Source organism: Anopheles ziemanni, chromosome 3, assembly GCF_943734765.1.
Source record: "Anopheles ziemanni chromosome 3, idAnoZiCoDA_A2_x.2, whole genome shotgun sequence".
NCBI lineage: Eukaryota > Metazoa > Arthropoda > Insecta > Diptera > Culicidae > Anopheles > Anopheles ziemanni.
Window position 1 is genome coordinate 75,136,577 of NC_080706.1, and position 24,849 is coordinate 75,161,425.

At 48.7% G+C, this 24,849-nt stretch overlaps 5 protein-coding genes across 5 annotated transcripts; 2 read left to right on the forward strand and 3 right to left on the reverse strand.

Annotated features, from left to right (window-relative positions):
* The first annotated feature begins 756 nt into the window (after positions 1–756).
* LOC131287512 (protein Cep89 homolog) lies at positions 757–2,887 on the forward strand. Its single transcript, XM_058316568.1, has 4 exons — positions 757–1,848; positions 2,086–2,215; positions 2,295–2,462; positions 2,533–2,887. Exons 1-4 carry the CDS (start codon positions 768–770, stop codon positions 2,846–2,848), a joined length of 1,695 nt encoding a protein of 564 aa, XP_058172551.1. The 5' UTR covers positions 757–767; the 3' UTR covers positions 2,849–2,887.
* Positions 2,888–3,996: 1,109 nt separating this feature from the next.
* LOC131290018 (neurogenic protein mastermind-like) lies at positions 3,997–11,459 on the reverse strand. Its single transcript, XM_058319395.1, has 3 exons — positions 10,606–11,459; positions 4,468–8,277; positions 3,997–4,381 (listed from the first exon to the last, which is right to left on the reverse strand). Exons 1-3 carry the CDS (start codon positions 10,825–10,827, stop codon positions 4,268–4,270), a joined length of 4,146 nt encoding a protein of 1,381 aa, XP_058175378.1. The 5' UTR covers positions 10,828–11,459; the 3' UTR covers positions 3,997–4,267.
* Positions 11,460–12,389: 930 nt separating this feature from the next.
* On the reverse strand, positions 12,390–17,061 carry LOC131285466 (uncharacterized). Its single transcript, XM_058314324.1, has 7 exons — positions 16,888–17,061; positions 16,048–16,792; positions 15,780–15,943; positions 15,043–15,693; positions 13,631–14,982; positions 13,425–13,545; positions 12,390–13,274 (listed from the first exon to the last, which is right to left on the reverse strand). Exons 1-7 carry the CDS (start codon positions 17,059–17,061, stop codon positions 12,507–12,509), a joined length of 3,975 nt encoding a protein of 1,324 aa, XP_058170307.1. The 3' UTR covers positions 12,390–12,506.
* A 3,918-nt stretch (positions 17,062–20,979) lies between these two features.
* LOC131285467 (protein angel) lies at positions 20,980–22,720 on the forward strand. The gene is made up of 4 exons (XM_058314325.1): positions 20,980–21,438; positions 21,519–21,977; positions 22,072–22,089; positions 22,165–22,720. Exons 1-4 carry the CDS (start codon positions 20,980–20,982, stop codon positions 22,573–22,575), a joined length of 1,347 nt encoding a protein of 448 aa, XP_058170308.1. The 3' UTR covers positions 22,576–22,720.
* Positions 22,721–23,160: 440 nt separating this feature from the next.
* On the reverse strand, positions 23,161–24,697 carry LOC131286938 (serine/threonine-protein phosphatase 2A regulatory subunit B'' subunit gamma-like). The gene is made up of 2 exons (XM_058315949.1): positions 24,643–24,697; positions 23,161–24,564 (listed from the first exon to the last, which is right to left on the reverse strand). Exons 1-2 carry the CDS (start codon positions 24,695–24,697, stop codon positions 23,213–23,215), a joined length of 1,407 nt encoding a protein of 468 aa, XP_058171932.1. The 3' UTR covers positions 23,161–23,212.
* Positions 24,698–24,849: the final 152 nt, after the last annotated feature.

Consider the following 24,849-nt stretch of genomic DNA (forward strand, 5'->3'; position numbering starts at 1 on the left):
CGGATTGGGATTCGGATTCGAAGATCCGGATCTCAGAATGGATTTGAATCGAAAGATTTGAATCCCTGTAGGGATTCAGTTTCCCCATCGCTACTCTTGGATAGTCTTGCTTGAAACATCAAGCGCGTTGCAAACTGAGTTTTTCAAACCAACTTGTAATCGTTTGAAGAGCAAAAACCCGAACCTAACCCTCTTGAATGGTGTAAACGGGACAGCTGGCAGGTCCTAAAATCGAAGTTTGTTTGTTATTGCGCGATGGCGTAGTCATAATCGAGCAACTTTTCCGCGACAAATATCTCTAGTTTAGTGAATGAAACGTGCTCCGTTGTTGTACATATCAGTGTTCTTGTTAAACCGTGAAGTATTGCGAATTGCTAAAAGTATCGTACCTCCGTGGCGTCTATAAGAAAATTGCGGAGCAAAGATGCAAGGAAAGCGTTAGTCTTGAGGAGGAATAAAGTGCTGGGAGCAGCGAGGGGTGGTAATGTGGTGACCCCTTTTCAAATATCGAAGCGCGAACGCTAAGCGCCATCTAGGATCCTCATAAATTTAAGGTATCGGAAGGACACTAAACGCTGGACCAGCACATGCATCTGATTTATTGAGGATTGGGATGAATGGATATTACTCGTATTAATGCACAATAAATGTAAATAGATAGAATTCAAAATCTATCCAAGCAAAGTCGGTCTTTTTCATTTCCTCTTTTCTCTCGACAGTGGTATTTAAACTCCCAGCATCAAAATGACCCACAACTTTCATGCACCATGTCAACAAGGCTCCCAACCCGCCGAAATGTGGAGCCAGTATTTCGCATAATATCCCAACTGTTTGCCGGTCAATTAAATTCATCAAATTCGCAAACGTCAACCGACACAATGTGTGATTTTTATCGCGTTCCAGCAGACAATGTCGACGGGGCAAAAGACCAGAGGAAGCACAGTCGTCTTCCGGTGCGAAGAGTAGGACGCCGCAAACTCAGAGGCGCGGAAGGAAGTGAAACAATAACTCACATCGGAACAGTTGTAGGACGTAGTAAAAGTGTTGATGATCTTACCTCTGTGGACGACATTGAGGGCGGTGATGGCAGGCGATTGCCTGAAACCTTCACAACCACTGCCGGGGGACCAGAACTGGAAAAGTTACTGCGCTCCAAAGACGAGCAGATAGCCAAGCTAGTTGAGAAGTTGAGCACCGTTTTCGAATGCAACAATCAATTTGCGGTTGAGCACGAAAAACTTCAGAAGGACTACCAGCAGGCCATGCAAAGTTTGCACACTTTGGAGACGATCAAGGCAAAGAGCTGCGACCAGTGCGCCTCGTTCGAGACCGAACGGGACCAGCTAGCGAAGGAGAACGGCGACCTGCGGAACGATGTAAAGATGATGAAAATTCTAGTGTACCGGTTGAACGTACAGATCGAACGTTACCAGGACGCGATCCGCGAGGGAACCACTGCCAAAAATGCCATCCCTAGGTTGGACTTTGTGGACAGCACGTACGGTGGCGCCAAGGACAATCTCAACTGGGGACCAGTCAACTCGCATACCCTCGGACCACTTCTGAATGCCTACGAGGAAACGATCACCGAAAAGTCCGACTTGGTGCAGCAGTACGAATCGGAGCTGGTTGGCTTCACCGGGAAGTTGAAGAAAGTGTTGGAAGAAAACGAATCACTCCAGCAGGAAATGGAGACGATGCGGGCGGCCCAGACGGGATGGACGTCGGAGCGGACGCGGCTGCAGGCGCAAGTCGACGTGCTGCGGAGTAAAGCGGACGTGCAGGGGAAGCGAGCGGATCTTGCAAAGGAAAAGCTGGTTGAAGTACTCAAATGTTACGAACAAAAAGGTAACGCGCAAAGAATAACCAATTATTAACCACTTACTTTTGTTTGAGGCCATGGGACGAAGCAAAAGAGTAACCGGATTTTTCTGCATTCGGAAAGACTGTTAAGATGCAACTGACTTTGTTCGACGATTGGCAATTCCAGTGTGTGCTTAGATGAACCGATTTTGCCCCCATCACATTGAACTAACCGAACCTATTCTCGCCTACTTATGGCAAATTATCTTGTATCTACAACAGTACAAGCACAAAGCCTCGACATACAGCGGCTGCAGGAAGCCTATTCCAGAAGCAAAGGAGAGCTAGCGACTCTACGAAACCTTAACCACAACCCGGAGCTGGTAGCCAACAGTTTAAAAGAATGTCAACAGTATGTCCACACTTGACGACGACAGCCGTATAAAATCTATAAGTGATGCAATGAACATGTTTTGTGTTTCCTCTGGCAGACTTCTGGAGCAACTTCGAGTACAGCGCAGTAATGAACAAACCCGGACGACGGAGGAAGCAGAAACAATCAAACAGGATCTCACACAAAAATCGGCCGAATTGGAACAACTGCGGGAGGACTATCAGCAGCAGCTCAAGATATTTGAGCGTCAAAAGGAAATTAACGAGTAAGTAGCCCCGGGATATCGTTTTTACAACGTACGCTTCATATCCATAAAACCGTGTTTTGTTCCGCAGAATTCTCATGGGCAAGAACGCTGCGCTCAAATGTACGCTCGAGCGTACGAGACAATCGAAGGAGATACTGAAGCAGCGGTTAAAAACCATGATCAGCTGTGGTAAGGGTTCCGAGCAGCGCAAAGACCAACTGCAGGAGAGCTGGCAAACGATTCGGGCGCTACAGGCGCAGCTGCAGCAGCGTGACGGTCAGCTTCGATCCCTCCAGCAACGCTACCAGACGGAAGTCGAACAACTGGAGCGCCGTTTGCGGCAGCGGGAAGACACGTTGCGCAAGATATTGGCCGAAAAGGCCCAATTTCATCGGCAGGCGTAGCCGAACCGTCCATCAAACGTTATCTAGTCTAATTCAAACGTATCTGATAATAAACAAAATCGTATCTTAGTTAATATTACAGTTTGAGTTCGTTTCTCTAGTTAAATTGGCCATCAATTCGCTCCCAATAGTTTGTTCGCCGATGTCAAAAAAAAAACATGTCGGCACGTTAAATTTTTGTTTGCATTTTGCTCACGGCTAATTATTTATTTTCATTCCTATATAATGACTTCTGTTTATTTCAAATATTACTTATTTTTCAAACAACTCTTTTCGCTCCCTCTTAGGTTAATTCTACACTAATCACGAAATCAATTCAATGTATACGAGAATTTATAAATACAATCTGTATGTTCTTTTGCTCTTTCTACTGGGCAAAGCACGAAGATGCGCGTAGGGAAATCCTTACCCATCGGAAGGATTTGTGCCTAAAACATAGAGAGAGTAGCGCAAATTGATCTTCCGGAAATGGTATGACGGATGGTGACGGATTGGCGGTCGATTGCCTGCAACAGTTTGATGAGACCATTGTCGGCAAAAAAAAAATTCATTGTGGCAAAAAAATTCACTGTACAGAGGGTTTTTACTGAATTTTTATATGAGTGAGTTAAACGAATATGTTACATTTTCTCTCGCTCATTTAAAAAACTACCCCTGTGAGAAGTTCATCTATTTGCAATACGGCATTATTAACATTGTTTATCTCTCTACGTTTGTTCTTTTTTGGGGTGGTTCGTTGTAGTATTGCATTATTTTACGTTGAAAGTATAACTTTAAACTTTTTTTTTGTTTTTGTTTTGTAAGAATAATCGTAATGGAAAATTAATCCGCGAAAAAGAACATTCTAAAAAGCTATGTGTAGCAAATGATTAAATCACAAAACCAATTCAAAGTATAAAAAGTAAATTGTGAGAGGAATAAAAATTCTCTCAAAAAAATAAACAAGTTACAGACCAAACATAAATTGGTCCTTCACGGTATTGCATCAATAAATTCAAAATAAATTACATTAATGTTATAGTTCCATCTGAACTAAAACAATGTACAGTATGAAGAAGAGAATAATCCACAGCACTCAATCGGAACTAGCTGGCCAATTCTCTAAGAAAAAAAAATAATAATTATTATAACAAGTCACAGGCCAACAATAAATTGGTACATTACTGTATTGCGCCAATAAATTCAAAATCAATTACATTAATGTTATAGTTCCATCTGAACTAAAACAATATACAATATGAATAAAAGAAAAACCCGCAGCACTCAATCGGAACTAGCGGGGCAATCAAAACCGTCCTCTCTACGAAACCATACCATGTCCAAGCTCGGTGAGCAACATATACTAGCGGCTCCGACGTCCTACTACTGGCAAGCATGCATCGTCGTTCGAATGTCGGTCGTCGCCCGCTTTCAATACCGTCAGTCGATCGGAAGGGGGTTTGCCGCATCCACAACCGCAGCCGTAGCAGCGATGGCTTCCTTGCTATCTGGCAGGCCGATGGACAGCTTTTCTGGATCCTGAATGGACATGTTCTGCAAAGGAGATCGGAGAGGATTTATTAGTTCTGTGAAAAAACCAACATGCCCTAAGAGTTGTTATTCTCATCACTGCTACCTACCTTCACGGAATCTCCGATCTTGTCGATCGACTCCTGCCCGTCTGCACTGCCACCTCCAGTTCCTCCCGCGTCACCACCCATTTCGGATGCTGCCCCGGCCGGTCCCGTCGTGTCGTTACCGAGGGGCTGCGCTCCAGATGCTCCACCCGTCGTGGACGATGGTGCGAGCGCCGGCGAGGGACTTTTCCGCGAGGGTGGTTGATACGGTGGACGCTGCACGAACATGTTGTCCAGAATGTGATCGATGTTTTCACCGCTATCCTTCTGTAGCACGCACGGTGTGCTGTCCATCTGGGGTTCCACCACAAGTTTATCATCACCGCTCGCTCCCGCTCCTACAACACCGCCCACACCGGCACCGGGTTTGGTGTTGGCACTAGCACCACCGGTCGGCGTCTGCTTGTTCGTCGTGCTGACGTTGGAGGAAGACGATGGTGCTACAGGCTTTCGATCGGGCGGGGCCAAGATGGGAATGGCCGCCGTAGGCCTCCGTCCGGTCGGGAGTGGCCTCGGTGCTTGCGTTTGTGTTTGCGGGGCGTAGTACGTGATGCCGCCGGCCGGTTGATAGAGTGCGGTCGGTGGCGGTTGCACCACCCCATCGACGGCTGGCCCCCCAACCGTTGGTGGGGGTGGCGGTGGGCCGGCGGTCACTGTCTGCGGAACGCCGACGCCGGCTGGTGCGTACCCGGTGGGGAAACCGGCGTACGCATTGGCAGGATACTGGCCGGGGCTGACGCCCGGTGGGGCCACCTGCGCACTGGTCGGTGGTGGTGGCGGCCCCAGTGCCGGAACGAATCCGGACACGACACCGGCTGGTCCGGACGGGCCAGCCTGGGGTCCGTTCGGTGGAACGGCGGTGGATTGCGGTGGCGGCAAGTAGGCACTGGGAGCCGGTGGACCCTGCATGTACGCCGTTGCCGCTTGTGCTAGTTGCGGCGGAGGTCCTTGCGTGGCGTACGGAGGTGGCGGAGCGTACTGCGGCTGCTGTTGGGGCGGTGAGGCCACCTGTGCGGTTGGCTGTTGACCTGGGGGCCCAGCCGTAACGTACTCCGCCCCGCCAGTCGCCTGCGGAGGAGGAGCACCGGTTGGTCCACTGGTGTAGTAAACGGCTGTCGCCGTCTGGTGGTACTGTACGGCGGCCGGGTTCTGACCCTGGGCTACCGGGCCACCCTGCGGGGGTCCCTGAGGAGGTTCCGCTTGAGCCTTCGCCACGTGATATTCGGCCGCCTGAAGAGTCATCGGGAGACCACCGGGTGCAGAAGTTGGCTGCTGCTGCTGTTGCTGTTGGTAGACTTGTTTTTGCTTAGTCTGTTGGGCATGCTGCTGCCGTAGCAAGTGCATCTGCTGCTGTTGCATTAAATGCTGCTGATGATCGAGCTGCTGTTGTTGCTGCTGCTGCTGCTGTTGTTGCTGTTGTTGCACCGCTACCATCGAAACATTTGTGGCCGGATCGATCGCGGAGCGCTGTCGCTGACTCGAGTATCGTTTGGTGGTTCGCGGAACGGATGCTTCCGTCTGTAGCATCTGCTGGTGCTGCAGTTGATTCACCACCTGCTGCTGCTGCTGCTGCTGTTGCTGGGCGGCTTGCATTGCGTGGCTGGGAAGTACACCTTGCTGGGGAGCGCCGTATACTTGGGACGCGCTCGGGCCCTGCTGTTGATACTGCATCTGCAGCGCCATCGTTTGGGGCGGTGGTTGTGGCTGGCCACCGGCCCCCGGAGGTGCCGTCGTTTGCGCCACGATCGCTCGGGGTGAGATTTGAGATCGCTGGTTCATCGCCGGTACGCCACTGTTCGGGCCACCCGGCGGAAGCAGCTGATGGCTCGACAGATCCTTCACCGTCCCTTGCATCCTCGCGGTGTGCGCATCGAGTGCGTTCGTAGACCCACCGGCGTACACGCCACCACCACCACCACCACTGTACTTCGAATGATCTTCCTCCAGGTAACCCTGGGAGGATGGTTTCATCTGCTGGGACGGATGCTTTTGGGTAGATTGCTGCTGCTGTTGCTGCTGCTGCTGCTGCATTTGCCCTATGGAAGGAACAACATGGTGCCCATAGTGTTGTGGTCCCTGCGGCGAAAGACCGGGTCCGCCCGCATTCGGAACCGATCCAAGCGATGCGGAGGTAGTAACTAGGTTCGTTGTACGATCCCTGCTGCTCTGATGCTGCCCGGCTTCGGTGAGGTGAACACGTTCGCCACCACCACCAGCAGCACCTCCGTTGTTTACGTTCGTACGTTCGTGCGCTTGCGATGGTCCGTGATTGTTCATCTTGTTACTATTGCTGCTACCCGAGAGGGCACCGGCACTGCTGCTGTGCATCATTGGAGCGGCTGCTGCACCTCCTTGTGGCCCTACCGGCAAACCCTGGCCCTGGCCGGCACCAACTTGCAACGGTCCTGCTGCACCCGGTCCATCCATCGACTTATTTCGGGACTGATTTTTGAACTGCAACGAGGTGATCACCTTGTAGTCCTTTTCCTTGCTGTTTCGGCCCGCTCCCGGTCCGGTGGTGCTGGCGCCTAGTTTGTTCTCCTTGTTACTGTGGTAGCCGTTACGGGGGCCACGATCATCGCCACGGCCAACTCGATCATCGTTGCGATAACGTTGCGAGTCACCACCACTACCGTAATCCGATCGATCCCAATCGATTGGACGATCTTCACCTCGATCCCGTTCGCGTTCCCGGTCCGGTGCACCCCAATCACCCGAGCGAACTCGGTCCGAGCGGCCCGAACGGCGGACGTCAGACGATTTCGCCCGCGGGCCACCAATTTGATCCGCTCCGGCAGGTTGCCTGCCCGGACCAGCGCCCTTCTGACCACCGCTACGCACGCGACCACTAGCACCGCGCCCGGTTGCGAACTTGCCGTTCGGTGTGGCCGACGCCAGCTCGGGGAATTCTTCCGGCCGCGGAAGTTTCTTGTGCCTCTGGTGCTCCACATTGGACGACTTCTGGTACGCATCTTCGTCCTCCCAGTTGCGCGTGTAACGGTTCGGTCCGCGCGCGTACCGGCGTTTCCGGCGCGCCTTCGGTGGCCCGTCCTCGCTGCGGATGTCGTACCCGTAAGCGGAAACGAGTTCCGCGCGCGATTTCGGCGCCTGCTCGCTCTCGTCGAAGCGATCGTGCGTCCACCGGTCAGCCGACGCTTGCCACTTTTTCATTCCCTTCGCACCACCGCCACCTCCGCTGCCCTTTTCAGAGCCCCGCCGTTCCCCACCGTATCCCCCGAGGGCACTGGTATCTCGACCGGCACCGCCACCACCACCTCCAGCACCACCGGAGCCACCGCCGCCACCACCACCACCGCTGCCACCGCCGTGTGAATCACCTCCCGGGCCGTCACCCAGTTCGTCGTCCCGCTTCGAACGTAACACCGACTCATCCCCGTCCAACCCCGACCCATCCAGGTCGTCCTCGGCCGTCCGATCGTCATGCTCGTAGAAGGTCCCCTTCTTCGGGATGTACTGCGGGTTGCTGCGATCCTCGTCGTCGTCCACCTTGCGCCGGTTTTCGGCATCCTGCTCCTGCCCATCGCCACTCTGTCGTTCGTAGTCCAGCACCTCGACCACATCCTCTTCGTCCTCCTCCTCGTCCTCTTCCTCAGATCCATCATCCTCGTCGTCATCCTCCGATCCATCGTCCTCATCCTCTTCCTCTTCGCCGCCGCTCTCTTCGTCTTCGTAATCATCTTCGTCCTCTTCACCGCCGTCCGACGGAGAATCTGAGGCCGTGTCATACTCCGACTCGACCGTCGCCAATCCACTCTGTTGCGATGTGTCTTCTTGATTTGCTTCCTTTGTGTTCTAGCGTGGAAAAGAAAGTATCAATTAGATAGCTATTCAAAGTTCAACGAATCAATGCACAACAAAACAAACCGCTATATTCCACGAGTTTGTCTTAGGAACCCATCCAGAAGAATACGGGAATTCGTAAAGTAGTGTGAGGGTTTACTCAGCGAAAAACATGAATTTCTTGCAGCCAACGCAAAAAAAATATTCCAAATTTTAACAGATCCATTTGGTTTCTTCCCTTTTATATAAAAAACGACTTCTGAACTCTCAAAATTGTTATCAAAACGAAGGTTATCGAGAGTAAAATTTTGAGCTAAATGCCTAGATAGTAGAGTACTAATTATTTAATGAGAGCTATTTATCAATATTCGAGATTTATCGAATATCTGCAATTCCAACTCCAGATGGACCATGTCAAGAAATTTAGTTAAAAGTGCCTCCAACTCAAAATAAAAGTTGGTTTGTTTCAATCATTTTTCAACCTATATTTCAATTTGAAATATTTTATTTTCACACTTTTGATCAGGCGTATTTTACTTAATTCTGTTTTCTCCGTGAAATTTGCATAAGATGTATGAGTCACGCATATGAATATATTTTATTATTGCATTTTCACCCCACTTGCCACATTTTCCCCTACATGATTTTGTGCAAAATTTAAAGTAAAAAAAGTGAAACATTAAGTGAAAAATTAAGTCGCGTTATTTTTTATGGATTTTCGATGTGAGAAATTTAAGTAAATTATTTTCCCTCTTCAATACAACTTCAATTTTAATTTTATATCAAATCGAAGCAAATTATTGCCGTACACTAAAATCGACTTTCTCATTCTTCCAATTGAACCTTCCCAAATGGACTTTCTAATAAAAAATAATGCTCATAAAGCCTCCAAAGGTTTTCAGGAAAGTTAGGCAAAAGAAAATCAATACCATTGCATTTAGGAAAAACCATAAATCGTCTTTAAAGCCGACTACCAAGGTAAATAAATGAGGCATCCGAAATTGCCGTACGGTAGTGCGCTTCTCGCTGACCCTGACCGGCTGTCTTGCGCTGCTGTTGTCGTTCTCCCGGAATGTGCATTCGTTAGCGCCGGCGCATCAGCAGACGATCGTGGACCAGGCGAAGTATAAAACGCACGCAACCGTAGATTGCGGGTCGGGTTAGCCATGCGAACGAAGCTCGGTGGGTGATTTTGTGTGTTGGTGGATAGACGATTTCACCGCACACCTTGGCCCCTAATCGTTAGCAACTTCCAATCACGGGTGTATCTTCTTGCCCATCAGTACCGAATGCACATCCGCTCGTGACCAGTCAGCCGGGCCTTTCACCGCCTGGGATGTGTTGCTTTTGCTTTCCTCCTTTCTCGGAAGCTTTCCACCAAAAGTCGAACATCGATCTTCCGCCAAACGGCGCACCACGAATTCGAATGCAACAAAGCGAGCTAGGCGTGTACGTGCTCGCGCAGAAGGCTACCTACACACGCACTTTCATGCGAGATGAAAGGAGAAATTTGTGATTTTTTTTTTTTTTGCCAATCTTCGATTCGAATCGAATTAATTGCCAGTCAACAACAGCTGCGACCAACCACCGACGGTAGAAGCTATTCTCTTCGCTTTCCATCGTTTTCCCTCCCGTTGGATTTTTCATTGGACCAAAATCCCTCGCCCGGCCGCTGAGTTGGTTGTTCGGAAGCATTTGTTTCGACCGACGTTGCAAATAAATCTCAACGCTTGCCGGCCGATTGTAGAGCCGGCTTTTCGTTTCCGTTTCCATTCGTCTTCCACTGCACCGTGTGCGGTAAAAGTTGCCGGCGCTAGAAAACGGTGGATGTTTACCTAACCGGAACCGTGCACAGAAAAAAAAGAAAAGAAAATCACCACTAAAAACCCGGTGAACCGCGAGGATGCATTGAGCCCGTGGCCACCCGTGGGGAGAGGAAAGAAAGAAAATGAAACCCGCAATGCTGTAGGCATGACTAAACGATTGCAATTTACTTGAAATCGAAGCAGGTTGAGCGCATGGCCAACGTGACGGAAGATCACACATCGTCTGTGATTTACTCGCGATAGAAAGAGGTTATGGACAAAGCTAACAGGTGCACGAGAAGCAGAGTTTTAGCGATTGCAAGACACCTGCGCGGAGGGGGATGCAGGCTAGATAACCCAATCACATGCAAAGAACGGCGATTAGATATTGCACACATGGAGGGCGCCTACGGGAAAGGTCAAGTTTGTTTATGCTATTGTGCAACCTGTGCTGACGGTTGTTGTTGGCGTTGCTATCAGTAACCACTGTTTGAATCCGTCGGGTTACGCCGTACATTTCGCGCAGAACACTTACTTCAGCCGAGTTGTCGGTAAAATCGTCCGATTCCGATAGCTTCTGTTGAGTTGGCGGTGCCGCGGCTGACGATGGCGGCGTCGGTGACGATGGCGACGTCGTCTGCTCTTGCTGCGGAACTATCGCCGATGTCGGCGGTACGGTGATCGCTGCTGCTGGTTCGACTGCTACTGCTCCTGCTGCCATTGCTGCTGTATCTACGTTTGCTACTTTCTCCGCCATTCTGTTGAACTGATTTTTTTTGCAATTGGTTCGGCCCTGCGGGCTACTACGCGCTACAAAGAAACAAGATTACTCCCGTTTCTAACACCCTCCCCGCGGACGGTCCGGTCCTCTTCTTGCGGTCGTGTCCGCTCCAGATCCTTTGACAGCAGCACAAACACCCGTCCGCAGTGGTGTGCGCGTGTGTGTTTTTGTTCGATAATCCTGTGTTTCGAGACTGATTTCACCGTCCCCTTCCCGTCCCTACCGCAGCGCAGTTGAGAATCTTTAAAGGGTCACTTTCTACGCACTGATTTTCACTCCGAAAACTGGCCCTTCCGACATTCGTGCGAGATCTGGCACACTCGAACTGCGCGTCGTAGGCACGCTGGTACGGCGGGGTGTCGGTGGGGAAAACAATTCCACGGCGGTTGCGATGATATGAGGTCGCCGTTTTACACCACCAACCCCGGGTGTGGTAGACCACGGACACGCGATTACTTTTCGTCGAACGCGTGGAAACTGCTGCTGGCCAGGATCGACCTGTCCACCGACGTACGGTGTTGTACCTGCCGATTTTGGTAGTTTTCGGCTCGCTGTGCGTCCGAAGGAAAATCCACTGTTGGAGGTAGGAGAAAATCACGACTACACGGGCGATACGTCCGACACAAGGGTCGCACGCAAGATACCTACATTTCCAGGCATCGTCATGTAGCTCGATTTGGCTTTTCACGCTTTGACATTTGCTTGCCATAGCCAACTGACATTTCTGTCACAAAAAAGGCTAAAAAGTGGCCCTATATAAATAAACCTTGATATCATGTTCCAAAACTTGACGTTTGCTACTGCATCCACTGTTCGAATCGTCGGTTATAAAAAAAAAAACGCCGTGTAATAAAATAATATTTGCACTGAAATACACTAAAAGGCATCGTTTGAAGTTCGCGAACACCCATTTAACGTGCTCGCGAGCTTCAAACGATGCCTTTTAGTGTAATTGGAACAATGTTTGTACCATTATGAAATAATTAAGATTTTTTTAACAATACAAAAGATTTCTGAAACTATACATCACAATGCACCCCGAATTTGCTTCCGTTTTATAAAAATAAAAGAAACACACAATAAAGAGCATCCCCTTTTTCTTTTCATTTGCTCTAGTAAAGTACATAACTCCTTTATCAATTCACTGCGATGTTTTATTCAAACGAACACAAACTGTTTTTGTAATTTTGTACAAAATTAAATATTTAGTTAGATCCAATTACTACTCACAACTGAACAGCTTTTACTTTTCCTATAAATTACAATGTCACACAATGTGCCGTTTCCACTTACTGCTTGTATCCGTAGTTTTTATAAATGAATTGTATCGTTTTAAAAAACAATAATGGCGTGTCTACGAAACACGTTTGGCAGTCTCTGTGTTACGCATGTATTTAAAAAAGCATACGCTTGTGTTGTTCTAGTGTTTCCACGCTGCATCGTGCTTCCCTCTTCGGAGACAAATGCATGCGGTGTGGTTAAATTATATCACATAATCATTAGTTAGCACGTTACAGATAGTTTGTTAAAAAGGGTACAACATGAAAACAAACATATTTCTAATGTTTTTTACATATTACAAAAAATAAATTAGTTACCTCCTACAACCCGCTAAAATGTATTCGGTTTCTATCGTTCCGTTACGATGGAAACGATCAGAGCTTTGTTTCGTGGCGTACCATGCCATTCTTGGTGCCGTACATTCGGAACCGCGTTGGCCTTCCGACACCTCCACCTCCCGCCACACCACCATTGTGATACGCTTGCATTCCACCACTAAGTGCATCAACGCCACTGATAAGATCCAGACTGTGGACGGCAGCCGCTTTGCCAGAGAGACCCGGCACGCCACCGTTGGCAGCCAGAACCATTCCCGCTGGGCTGCTACGATCTACCGCACTCAAATTGTACCCATGAGCAATTGCTGTGGCGATGGACGGCTGTTGTTGGGGTGATGACGATCGAAGCAGGTTTTGTGGTGTGGCGTTCAACGTTTGCCGTGACACGTTCGATCCACCGGTTCCACCGTTTGGTAGCAGCATCGTTCCACTCGGCGATCCGCCTGCACCATTTGGATACATCGATGGTACGCCACCGACGGTCGTTGGGGACATGGCTACGCTCTTGTTTAAATTATTCATCCGCTGCCGAACCAGTGGTTGCTGCGATTGTTGCTGCTGGTGGAGCGTTGGTGTATTGTGCCCATTGGATAAATTAGTGCAGGGGGTGGCATTTTTCAAATGCCGCTGAGAGCTGGACGATAGGTTGGACAGGCGTTCCGATTCGTTGTCGTCTCCACTGTCCACATCTCCGTCGCTGCTATTCGTGCTTGCGATGAAGTGTTCGTTTTTCACCTTACGACCTTTGTTTCGTCGGTAATACTTGAACTCGCGAGGTAATGTGTATGATCGGGGTAAAGAAACCTAAAATCAGAAACATGATAAATCATACAAATAAATAAGTAAACAAATATAAAGATCTAACAGGGGTTTAAATTCGTCAAGCACGTTTAACACGTGGGCTGCCAATTGTTTCTTTTTATAATACACAACAATTATTCTTTTATTGCTCACCTGACTGTCGATGTCTGATGGTATACGATGGTGTCCGTTATGGCCATCGTCACATCCAGAGTTGTCCAAATTTTCATCACCACTGCTCTCGATTGGCGGATCACGTTCCGACTCTTGCAACCTAGAAAATGGTAAAAAACGTATGATTCAGTTGCCCCTCGCCCGACATCATAGGATCCACTGGCGCTGTGATGCCGTCTACTCACCTAAAGTTGGCCGCCTCTCGCGCAACCCAATCGAAATAGATGCGCGAGTTCTCGAGATAGTGCGGGGCGAGGAGAATTTCCGGTGTCTTTGCACGCTGCATGTTATGACGCTTTGTGTTGTTAAGGTTGTTAATTGCACCACCGGCTCCGTTAGACGCTGCTGCGCTCGCTCCACCCACGCTGGCCATCACGGCCGCCATCGTTGCCGTCGTCGCCGTCCGGCCCGACTTGTTGCTACTGTTGGTGTTATTCGCGCTACCGCTGGCCGATCCGGATTGCACCGGGGTGGTCGGTGTACCGCGACTGTCCAGTTTGCTTCTCGGCGGTGGCACAACGTTGTACGGGAAGGGTAGGTTTTCCGCACCGGCCCCGTTCTCGGTGCTGCTGTACGTGCCCGACACTTGCCGCGGGTGGTTTGCGTCGGTGTACAGCCGACCGTGAGCATCGTACAGGATCGCCCGGTTCGATTGGGCAATTTCCGTCGTCCGTGGACTGATCGAGGGCGCCCGGCCGTTGTTGGTGGCACTTGCCGCACCGTTCACTACACCCGTGGGTGTGTTGGCTGCTGCGTCCGCGTACAGATTCACAAAGTTCCCTCGGTAGTTTTCCGCGAACGGGTTCCGGGGGATGTTGTTCGGGAGGATTTTAGCGCGCGGAAGAACCTGACGCGTGAGGGAATTGCTCTCGCCGGCGGAGATTTGTGACGAAATCGGAGACATGTTGCGATTGCCAGCGCTTACGTTCTGCCCTGCAAGTGTCGAAACCGCCGAGGTTGGTTGTGCAGCGCCAGTGTCCACCAGTCCTGCGCCCGGACCACCAACACCACCAGCACCCGCCGCAGTTCCCTTGAGGTTAACCAACGCCGATATGTTGATTCCGTTCAGTCCGAAGCTGTTGTAGATCGGATCGTAATTACTGTTGAACTTGTTCAGGCTGTTTACGTCGTCAAGGTTCGCTGCGAGCAGTAGGTTCAGGTCGTTGAATGATTTGTTAGCGACGATCTCCGCCATGTCCGGACTGGAAGTGCGCCACTCGATCGGATCGATGTCGATGTGCTTTTTGGCGCGCGGAATCGGTTGCCGAGGCAACGTTGTCTTCCCATCATCGCCGGAGCTGAGCGTTCCGGTACCTCCAGGGCCACCCAGCTTCCCCTGTTTGATTTCTTCCTCGATGATCTTCAGCTCCGCCAGTTGTTTCTGTTTCTTCTCCTGCAGCTTCTGTTGAATGTTTACGCGCGATCCGACGCTGCTGCCCTCGTTTTCACTCGATCCGCCCGTGTGGGAGCGGGGTAGTGGCCGCCTCCAGAAGGGAATAGCCATCGGACCCATGTGTTGCTGTTGCTGCTGTTGGTGTTGCTGCAGGAACTGCTGCTGGTGTTGGTGTTGGTGCTGTTGATGCTGTTGCTGGAGTACCTGGTGCGCTTGATGGTGCTGCAGTAGCTGCAGGTGTGGGCTTTGTCTGAGTAATTGATCGTTGACACCCCCACCCCCAGCACCGATTCCTCCTCCTCCACCCATTCCACCGGCACCTCCATTCGCCGTAACTCCTGACCCATTCGAGGAGGCAATGGCAAGATTCGGCGGTGGCACAAACGTAGTCGGTTTCTTCTTCTTACGCTTCGTTGCCGCATTTACCGGATTAGAGAACCGACAGTTGAACACTCCCGGTATCGCATGAGGGTACTTCTGGCCACATCCTCCAATGTGCGCCCCTCCGCCGGACCCTCCCAAACTAATGCCCCCGTTCTTACATCCGACTCCGGCGCCCCCAAGTCCAATGCCTCCGCCCCCGTCATAGGCACCGTCGTGTCCAACCGGGCACCGGCAACCTTCCGGGCAGAAAGGGGAACACTTTTCCGCCACACGGCCACCCGCCTCGTAGCCGAGACGACGCACGTGGAAATACCGATAGTACACGACCATGAAGAACAGTCCGGCGGCGAAGCTGCACAGTACCGAGACCGGTACCATGTACCACCCTTCTGGCCGGTTGGTCCACACGCCTACCATCCACAGGCACACGAGCAGGCAGTTTTCCGCAAACATCACCACGTAGAATGTGAGCTGCGGAGTAAATACAAAAAACCAGGGAAAAGGTGGCATTAATTAGTATATGGAATCAGAACTTAACAGAAATTATGTTCCCTTACCATCTTTTGTCGATGTCGCACCGCTTGCAGGTTAATGTACGCGAAGATGTACACAAATGCAATCAGTCCACCGAGTGTCGTTTTCTTCAACCGCGAAATGCGTTCACCGTGGAATACATTTTTCGGCGAAATCAACCACAAAAACATGGAAAACCAGTGTAGTACTAGAGAGAGGAGAGAAAGGGAAGAGCAAATATCGAGCATTCAGATTTAAATTGTGATGTAAATAATCCACTGATCCGACAGCACCGATTGCCGAGTGACTTACTGATAACGAGAAACACCCAATGACTGTAGACGGACGCGTACACCGTGAGGGAAATGACGCGCGAGATGACCGTGCCGAGGCGCCAGAGAAACTGAAAGATTACACCGAGCCAGGTCAGCACGAGCCGGTGTACGTTCTGGAGGCGCACGTTCTTGCTGAAACTGGCCAGCGCCCAACAGACACTGAACAGTGAAAGCGTGGCCGACACCATGTTGAGGTCGCGGAACGTTTTCTGTTGCTGCTCGGCCAGATTAGTCTGCTGCACGAGCGCGGTACTGGCGGGCAGATGGTGACCGAGCGTCTTCAGCTTCAGGCTGGCAAGTTGTGCCTCATTCTGCAGCGTCACGAGGACGTACAACTGGAGCAGCAGCATCGGAGCCGCCTCACAGAACGCATGCACCAGCCGGAGCATGCAGAGATCGCGCACCTCGTGTTTGACGTGCCGCAAGTCGACCGGAACGAACAATTTTGCGTACCGCCAGAGCACCCCGAGCTGTGTCACGTGCAGGGCCAGTACGATGTAGCGACTGTATTGCGAGTAACGTCCGTTAGCATCGTTCGCGCCTCCGTTGCCATCGCCGTCGCTGCCGTTGTTGGAGTCCGAGTTGAGACTATTTTGTTTTTTCTTCTTCTTTTCAAGACTGTTGTTGCCCGTGACTCCTTCGACATCCAGGGGAGGCCCAGCCGTTGACGCTGTAGCATTACGGATTTTTCGCTTGTTCAAGTACCACCGAATGGACACGATCTGCCGAAAGCAAAAGCAAAAGCAAATAAGTTTAGTATTATGGAATATGTCTAAATAAATTTCCCTTCGAATTGCGTAATTGTGAGACATTTTACCTGTGAAATAACCAGTGAGAAGGTGACGATCACTATGACAGCGGCAAAGTAGGTGAACTTTTGACGCTCGTACAGCGCGTAGCCGAGGACGACATCGAACACCACGTCGCAGAAGTAGCCGGCCAGCGAGATCACATTGAACAGCACATCACAGAGTGGCAGAAATTCCGTCATGGTGTGGCTTTGGTGCGATGAGCCCCTTTCCTGGATCGATTTGATGTTGAAACATGTACAACACACGGTGTGTATTTCAAGCTTCTTGCAGTTCTAGGTTATTTTGACGGCGATGTCTGCTTGCGTTGCTGGGATTTGGTTCATTGATCTAATAGTGAACAAATAGCTAGATGCTGTCGCCTAGAGGGAAAAGCAATATAAACAAAACTCAATGAATTAGAACTGATGCATTTTAATGTGGGAAAAAGTTCTTGCACGATAAGCATGTAATTTATTCAATACGTGACATCATACGACCTTTGGTTCGAGAAAAACTTAACTGTTTCTGCAAACATGCCACATCTTGGTGTTCTTGAAGGTAATAATTATAGCCTAACATAATTTACGCATTCTTATCGCGCTTCTCTCACCTTAACGTTATTGAAACAACGATCTAAACAATCCATTTGAAACGAAACAGTTTTTGTTTATTTTCAACATTTGCATATTATGCGGTGGGTGCGGCGTTTCGTATTCGCAACATTCATGTGCGTCATGAGAAGGAAATAGATACGAAGGAGCGAAGAGCTTCGTTGAACATTCACTGCACATACCAGCCTTCTAAGTGAAAGAACAAGCTCTCTGATTTACTCATCCACCGTGGGTCGCATGCTCATATGAAAGTGGTGTTACTAAGCTTGCAACAACCATAAACATTCCCACGCTTCCGAGTGACGAAGAAAAAGCTGTGAAAAACAAGTTCCTAGCATCATAAAGGGAATGATTTATTGCAATTGAAGTAGAATGCACTTTTCAAATGAATCATATTAAAGAATCGTAATGAACAAACGACTTCAGTATAAACGATAAGCGCATGATAAATGAACTACGAATGAAAATCTATTTTTTTTTTAGTTTTTATTGGATAAAACCATTAATTAACCATATCGATTACGTTCAGATTGTTTGCCACTTAAAAATAGCATAAAAGAACCAAATACCTTCAATCAAAGACTCTACAACCTGACTCAAAAACATGACAAAACAAAAGACTTCAACGTAAGCGACGAACGCATGATAAACTAAATACGAACAAGAAGTCTCTTAATTGGAAAAAAATGTAAATAATCAAATAAAATTCTCTATTAAGCATATTTTACATTACATTACATTAAATCAATCCATCGCTCAACCCCGAAAACAATGTGAAATAAAAGGCGTCAAATAAGCGACGAACCCACGAAAGCCAAACATAATACAGTAAGTGCAATCTAAAAGCGATCATGTAACTTTCCGTTTATCTGAAAACATGAGATGTTAAAAAAAGAAAGATGTTTCTATAGTTCATCTTCCTTTGGATTTTTAAACAATCAAAACACTAGCAAAGAGCCACGTGCGTAATTTACATTTCATTCGCCTCGAATCGATATCATAAAAAGCTGACCGAATGTGGGAACAATATGGGAAATGGCCAAACAGCAAGCTGAACGAATCGAGTATCACCCGATCGAAATCGGTGTCATGATCTTGTGTCACATAAAGTGTGATGGGAAGCAGATTTGAAAGGAAAAGGTGGAAGAAAGGAAGACTAGTAAAACCATCTACGACCATATGGTCGTTTCCTACGCTAGAGTTATCTTTATCAGTTTTAAAATAATAATAAATTCTAATGTACATAAAACAGCTTACCAATTTTCAAAAATTTCGTTGTCTGGCTTCGGCTACAAAGTTGATTTTTTTATTTTATAGATATTCTAGCCGTTTCTAGGCCCTTTGAAATTACTACGGATTCTCTCTCACAGCTGTGATATCCGCGATAACTTTAAAATGGTTTAATTTTCTTCCGCACACTTTACTATCGTTAAAATTAATAGCATTGAGCTATTTTAGCACTTCATCGGATGGCACACACGTTCGGTATGGACGACGGGAGTACTTTCACGCACCAATCGTTTCCACAAGGACCATCCGCTCCCCGTTAACATTGAAACGAACGCAACCGAGTCCTTATGAGAATGGCTTAATTTTACTCAATTGCACCATAATTTGTTTCGCAATAAATAATTAACTCCGCTCGACCGGCGGACTACTGATCGGTAGCCAATTAAATGCCCCAACATCGGACGGTGGGTAATTTTTGCGCCGTTGCACTGGCGGCCTTTTTTTTGTTGTTTGCTACGTATCGTCGGATCCTGAATTCCAGGAAATTGATTACTGTTGATCGCCGGCACGAACGCTGTCGTTTAAAGAGACAACATAACTCACTTGACACATCGGTTTGCTGAAGGATTACCGTGCAGAACAAACTCCAGGAAGGAACGAAGTCTTACACGTAAGGGGCAGGTTTTCTTCTTCTCATTTCATTCGAATCCCGCGATTCGATCACCAACCCAATGCAACCTTTTTTGCTGCCCCAGCTTCGGACTCTTTCTTTCTTTTGCACCGCGTCATCGACGATGGTTTGCTGGCCCGTTTCGACGAATTGCGACAGTCACACCGCGTAGCGGAACGGAACAGACGGACGGACGGAATTCAGGAATTCCAACAATTTCACATAAACAAACGGTGGCACCCCGTGTCAGCGCAGAAGGGTCCCCTTGGCACACCAATACACCGGCCAGTATGCTCCCGTTGTGTGTACGCACGCGCAATCAACAAGAAGGGGTGGAAAGCTCTCGCGTGGTACGATCATCCGAAGACGGTGACCAATGCTGGCATGATCGCTGTGTGTGTGCGCGCCAGGATCTTGCGGAGATCAAACTCCTCGACGATCGTTTGTGGTGGTGTCATGTTTCATGCTGCTTCTGCTGCTGTTGCTGGTATTGCTGATGATCAAGTCTTTCTGCTGCTGCTGCTGCTGCTGTTGCTGCAGAGTCCCTGCACAATAAATAGCCACACTTACGGTATGGTGATGAAGTACCTCTTTGAGTCGACGCGTAAAATAGGCAGGATATCGGTTTTTGACCTTTTTTCAAACTAGGCCACCCTTTAACAACCACTAGGCACTGCCACAAGACGCAGGTATTTGATGACACGTAGAAGGCTGTGCCTTAAATTCTGCTTCAAAGCACTTCAGAGAACTCATTCGAATGCTCCTTTTTGTTTCAAACACACGCACAACCCATTACACACCTTCGAATCGATAAGCTTTTCGCACAGCACAACGAAACACTCAACATCCACTAGAATGCGTATTGCACCACATACTGCCTCCGCGAACTCTTTTTTCGTGACACTTTCGACCGAACGTCCGCACTATTCCATCTCCGCGCGAGCTTTGAAAGCGGAATGCCAAGAGGTGGCTGGAAACCCTTCAACACCTTCGGATATTTCTTGCAGAACCTCAAGCACACCAACACATGCATATGGATGAGGTGGTACGACGAACGAGAAGGAATGTTTCGCGAGGTGTCTGTTTGATATCCTTTGAATAGAAATGGATGTGATTAGATTTAAATAATTGAAAAATTACGCATAGTATTTTGAGGTAAATAAAATGATTACAGAAAAAGAAACATACCAAAACAAACGTATAATTTGAATTTGATGGATGCTGCAGTTTATTTACACCTGTTCTAGAGCTGAAAGTCAATTTGACAGTTCCACTTCAAAATATCCGACAAACGTCAAATGGATCTTGGAAAATCGGTGATTACGTTCGTGATCAGGTTTTTGCACGATTTTTTCGAAAGCAGTTTATATTTTCCATAAAAAGAAGAAATTGTGATACAACTACATTGTAAAGCGTGAAATTAAGACGCGAATAAGCATTCGACCGCTCCGGTACTGTGTGGGTCAGAGTCCAAGTGTACGACGCGAATGAAACGACGTCTGCTGTCGGTTTTCATCACTCCACGGCACGTAAAATTCTATAGCTGCCGGTTCCTGTCGTTCTTTGGCAATCATGCTGGAGCTGTAGACTATAGGTATCCCCTCAGAATGGAATCTCGGCCACCAGTGTACCAGCGGGCCTACTTCGATAACAACCGACGATGGAAATCTGCACCGTATAAAGGGAATTCATCGGCCACGAGTCGATCAGGGAGGGAGCGTTTTGAGTTTACCCTTATGAGCTACAACATACTGGCACAGGATTTACTGGATGGCCACGCGTTCCTCTACGCAAACAACAATCCGCATGCCCTGCCATGGCCTCAGCGTTACGAGCGGCTGATCGCGGAAATCAATGCGGTTCACCCGGACATTCTGTGCGTGCAGGAGCTACAGCAGGACCACGTCGATATGTTTTGGACCGGACTGGCTAGCTTCGATTACGCGCTGCTGTACAAAAAGCGCACGGGTGGAGAGAAAACCGACGGGTGTGCGGTGTTCTACCGGCGCAATCTATTCGATCTCGTAACGCACCACGAGGTGGAGTACTTTCAGCCGAATGTGAACGTAAGTAAAGCTCTTTCGAATCTTAATTAAATAAAGTTGTTCTGAATGATCAATAAATTTCATTCTTCCATCGGCGCCAGAAACTAAATCGCGAGAATGTGGCCATTATCGCCAAACTGGCGCTGAAATCGAACCCTCGAACAAATCTCGTCGTCTCCACAACGCACCTCTTGTACAACCCCCGGCGACAGGATGTCCGACTGGCGCAAATACAGGTGCTGCTCGCCGAGCTCGATCGATTCGCGTACAGTGGAAAACTGCCGAACGGTATACCGCAGTACCATCCGGTTATACTGTGCGGTGATTTCAATCTGCAGCCACATTCAGCACCATACCGGTTGCTGACCGAGGGGTATCTGCGTTACGATCAACTTTCGGCCCGCACGCTCGAACCAGAAAACCACAGTTTCGGGGAATCGACTGGAAAGCACTTTTTACCTCATTCCCTGGGTATAACCGACGGCTGCCAGCATGACACCTTGAAGGACCGGGGTCAGACCCACCGGGATTCAACCGTTCCACCATCGGATGCGACAAAAGTAGGCGTTTGCTGTACGAAGAATATGTCTTGCATAGGCAGTCGAATAATTTGGTGGTCAAACCATATTTCGTTTATCGTCCCATCCGTTTTAGCTTTATCACTCCAATTATGTCAGCTTTTGCAACCCATCTCCATCACCGGAAGCTGGTTCCAGCGAGCTCAACGGAACGGTTGGTTCGAGCGAGCTCAACGAATCGTCTGCCTCACCGTCCCATGAAGAAATGGCAGGCAAAAAGGGATCTCCCAAACAGGAATTTTCTACCGGTTCGCTCAGTCATCGGTTTGTGTTCAATTCGGCCTATCGTCAGGAACCCGGTAAATCCGCGAGCAAGCAAAGCCAAGGACAGCAGACAGCCACCACGTTTCAGGATGAGTGGATTACGGTCGACTATATGTTCTACACGCCGTTCCGATCAGTAGCAGAGTGTAATCGAACCCTGCCCAACTGGAACCTAGAGCTGCTCGGCACCTACGCGTTGCCTACGGTCGAGCAGTGCTCTTGGCAGATTGGTCATATACCAAACATGTTCTACGGGTCGGATCACTTTTCATTGGCCGCACGCTTCGCACTAACCACGCCGACGGAGAAACCGTGACCGGCGTACCATAGTTCGTTGAGTATTGACTCAATGGTTTCGTTATGCTGTTTCTTTTTAACTTATTGTGACACACTCTGTATGATATATTGCTTCACATACAGAATAAATGACGCGGAATATGAATGTCTTCCTACCGAACAAATAATTCTTTTGCGATATAGAAAAGTATGCCATTTTTAAAACCCAATTTGAGGCAAACTGTCCCAGTATGTAGTGCGATGCGACCACTTACATATCAACACATAAAATAATTAACTTTTCAAACATTTTGAGAAAAGAATAAGTTCGTTAAAAAATCGTTACTACTTCTTTATTAATCAAATGTTTTATAATACTTCAAAGTTGTTAACTCTACCCTCAGGCGTAAGTTTAGTATAAAAAAAAAAAGAAAGGCATCTTTTTGTTCAGTCATGAATGGTTCATAATAATGCACTGGTTTTGTTGATTGGTCGATGAGGCAAAAGCCCCACTAGAATACTTTCGGCAGGAGTAGCTGGTAGATTGGAATGTCGTTATGTTTCTTGTGTTACTAAAATACTGTTCTACACTCATCTTCTTCCATATCTGCGACCTGCGACTCCCGATCGCTTCTCGTATCAATCGTTCCGGCAGTGTCTTCGGGCTGTGCGTTGGATCATAAATTGTGTGTTTCTTCACTGCCCGTCGATGTGACCATAACTTCCCGGTTTTCGTAGGCCCAAAACTTGTGAAACTCGATCAGAATCGACACGACCGTCTCCCCGTGGCCACAGTTGATCAGGTCCTTCAACGTGATTCGTGTCGGATCGGCCGGTTTGACCATGTCGAAGATTTCGTCCTTTACGTCGTCGAAGTTAATCGGTTCGGCCCGGTGCGCCGACAGTTCCTCCTGTATGCCTTTAAAGAAGTAGTTCAGCGTGAATGCCGTCAGGTAGCCCTTGTGCTCCACGTCCAGAATGCGAAACAGGTAGTGCAGGCTCTGTGGTTCGGCTCGGTTTTCGAGTGCGAGCACAAAATCGAGATACGTCTTGTAGTCCATCTCGCCGTCGTACGTAAGACACTCCGCGAACACGCGATCGAGAAAGATCGGTGTCAGCGTACCGGAACCGTAGCCAATCAGTTCCTTCTTGCTCAGCATACCGTTGTGGTCCTTGTCCAGATTGAGATAGTGTCCGTACACCGACAGGGCTGACGGGGCTGAAAACCAGTTCAGCTCCTGGGCGTCCTTTGGGATCTCTTCGTCGCGCAGCTCAAGCAGATCGTCCAGGAAGCTACAGGTCAGCACATCACGAATGCGAATCCGCCCGGTACGCAGGGGATCGAGGAAAAAGAAGAACTTTCTTACCGTGGTGCACACGTAGAAGCTATGGAATGATTTCTCCAGCCCCTCCAGCTGCGGGAATGTCGGGATTAGTTCGAGTATGTACGACTCCATGTCCGACTCGCTCAGGTAACCCTGCCCGGTGTAATCGTACAGCGAGAGGCCAATGCGGGTTTGCTGCAGCCAAACTTTGCGCATCGCGTAGTTGAACAGCGACATCACGCTGATTTTCCCAGGGTACATGCTGGACGCCAGCAGCCGAGCGAACGTCGTAGCCGTAAGGTAGCGTTTAAACTTTTCTCCAGCGATCGTAGCTACCTTGCAGTAGTTCTCGTAGTTGATGTACTGTTCCTCGCCGTGCAGCGGTGGAGTGTGGTTCTTCTCCAGCAGACTCCATAGCAACTTGAACTCGTTGTTGTCCAGTAGCTCCTTGCTGCGCTTCTGCAGGAACAGCGTGCGCGCTTCCTCGCGCAACTTCTGCGCCAACGAATCAGCACTCTTCGGTAGATCGAAGTGAAACCGCGGAATGTAGCGGTACGAATCGAACGAAGGACCACCATCTTTCTCACCCTTTCGATCCAGGGCCGTTTTGAACTTTTTGTTCCCATTCAGCTCATCGTGGTACTTTTGAAAGAGAATGTCTTCAATCTCGTCATCAGTTTGTGACGCATACTGTAGGCGAATATCTTTTTCCATTACAGCAAAAAACAACAACAACAAATTATTACTGATCAAACACACTACAAATGAAGGCTACAGCTTACCATGCTGATTGATTTTATCCAGATTTGCAAGCAGTTTTTCTTTGAAATCAGTCATTCTTTACGAGATTTGTAAATGCCGAAATCACTCATCTCGAATTGTTTGTATACAAACGGTATCGTAGCAACCCAAGAGTACTAAAAGAGGAAGCAATGGAGGTGGGATCAAAACACTTTGATGGATTTAGACAAATAATTTTATTTTTTGCT

What these genes read in the sequence shown, in the direction of transcription:
- LOC131285467 (XM_058314325.1), top strand. Translation starts at nt 20,980, where the DNA reads ATGGAATCTCGGCCACCAGTGTACCAGCGGGCCTACTTCGATAACAAC. An exon ending in ACTTTCAGCCGAATGTGAAC is followed by an intron (nt 21,439 to 21,518) that starts GTAAGTAAAGCT and finishes CATCGGCGCCAG; the next exon opens with AAACTAAATCGCGAGAATGT.
- LOC131287512 (XM_058316568.1), top strand. Translation starts at nt 768, where the DNA reads ATGTCAACAAGGCTCCCAACCCGCCGAAATGTGGAGCCAGTATTTCGC. An exon ending in AGTTTAAAAGAATGTCAACA is followed by an intron (nt 2,216 to 2,294) that starts GTATGTCCACAC and finishes TTCCTCTGGCAG; the next exon opens with ACTTCTGGAGCAACTTCGAG. An exon ending in CGTCAAAAGGAAATTAACGA is followed by an intron (nt 2,463 to 2,532) that starts GTAAGTAGCCCC and finishes TTTGTTCCGCAG; the next exon opens with AATTCTCATGGGCAAGAACG.
- LOC131285466 (XM_058314324.1), bottom strand. Translation starts at nt 17,061, where the DNA reads ATGACGGAATTTCTGCCACTCTGTGATGTGCTGTTCAATGTGATCTCG. An exon ending in TCTCACTGGTTATTTCACAG is followed by an intron (nt 16,793 to 16,887) that starts GTAAAATGTCTC and finishes TGCTTTCGGCAG; the next exon opens with ATCGTGTCCATTCGGTGGTA. An exon ending in CATCAGACATCGACAGTCAG is followed by an intron (nt 13,275 to 13,424) that starts GTGAGCAATAAA and finishes TTCTGATTTTAG; the next exon opens with GTTTCTTTACCCCGATCATA.
- LOC131286938 (XM_058315949.1), bottom strand. Translation starts at nt 24,697, where the DNA reads ATGACTGATTTCAAAGAAAAACTGCTTGCAAATCTGGATAAAATCAAT. An exon ending in GGATAAAATCAATCAGCATG is followed by an intron (nt 24,565 to 24,642) that starts GTAAGCTGTAGC and finishes TAATGGAAAAAG; the next exon opens with ATATTCGCCTACAGTATGCG.
- LOC131290018 (XM_058319395.1), bottom strand. Translation starts at nt 10,827, where the DNA reads ATGGCGGAGAAAGTAGCAAACGTAGATACAGCAGCAATGGCAGCAGGA. An exon ending in TTACCGACAACTCGGCTGAA is followed by an intron (nt 8,278 to 10,605) that starts GTAAGTGTTCTG and finishes TTTCCACGCTAG; the next exon opens with AACACAAAGGAAGCAAATCA. An exon ending in AGATCGGAGATTCCGTGAAG is followed by an intron (nt 4,382 to 4,467) that starts GTAGGTAGCAGT and finishes TCTCCTTTGCAG; the next exon opens with AACATGTCCATTCAGGATCC.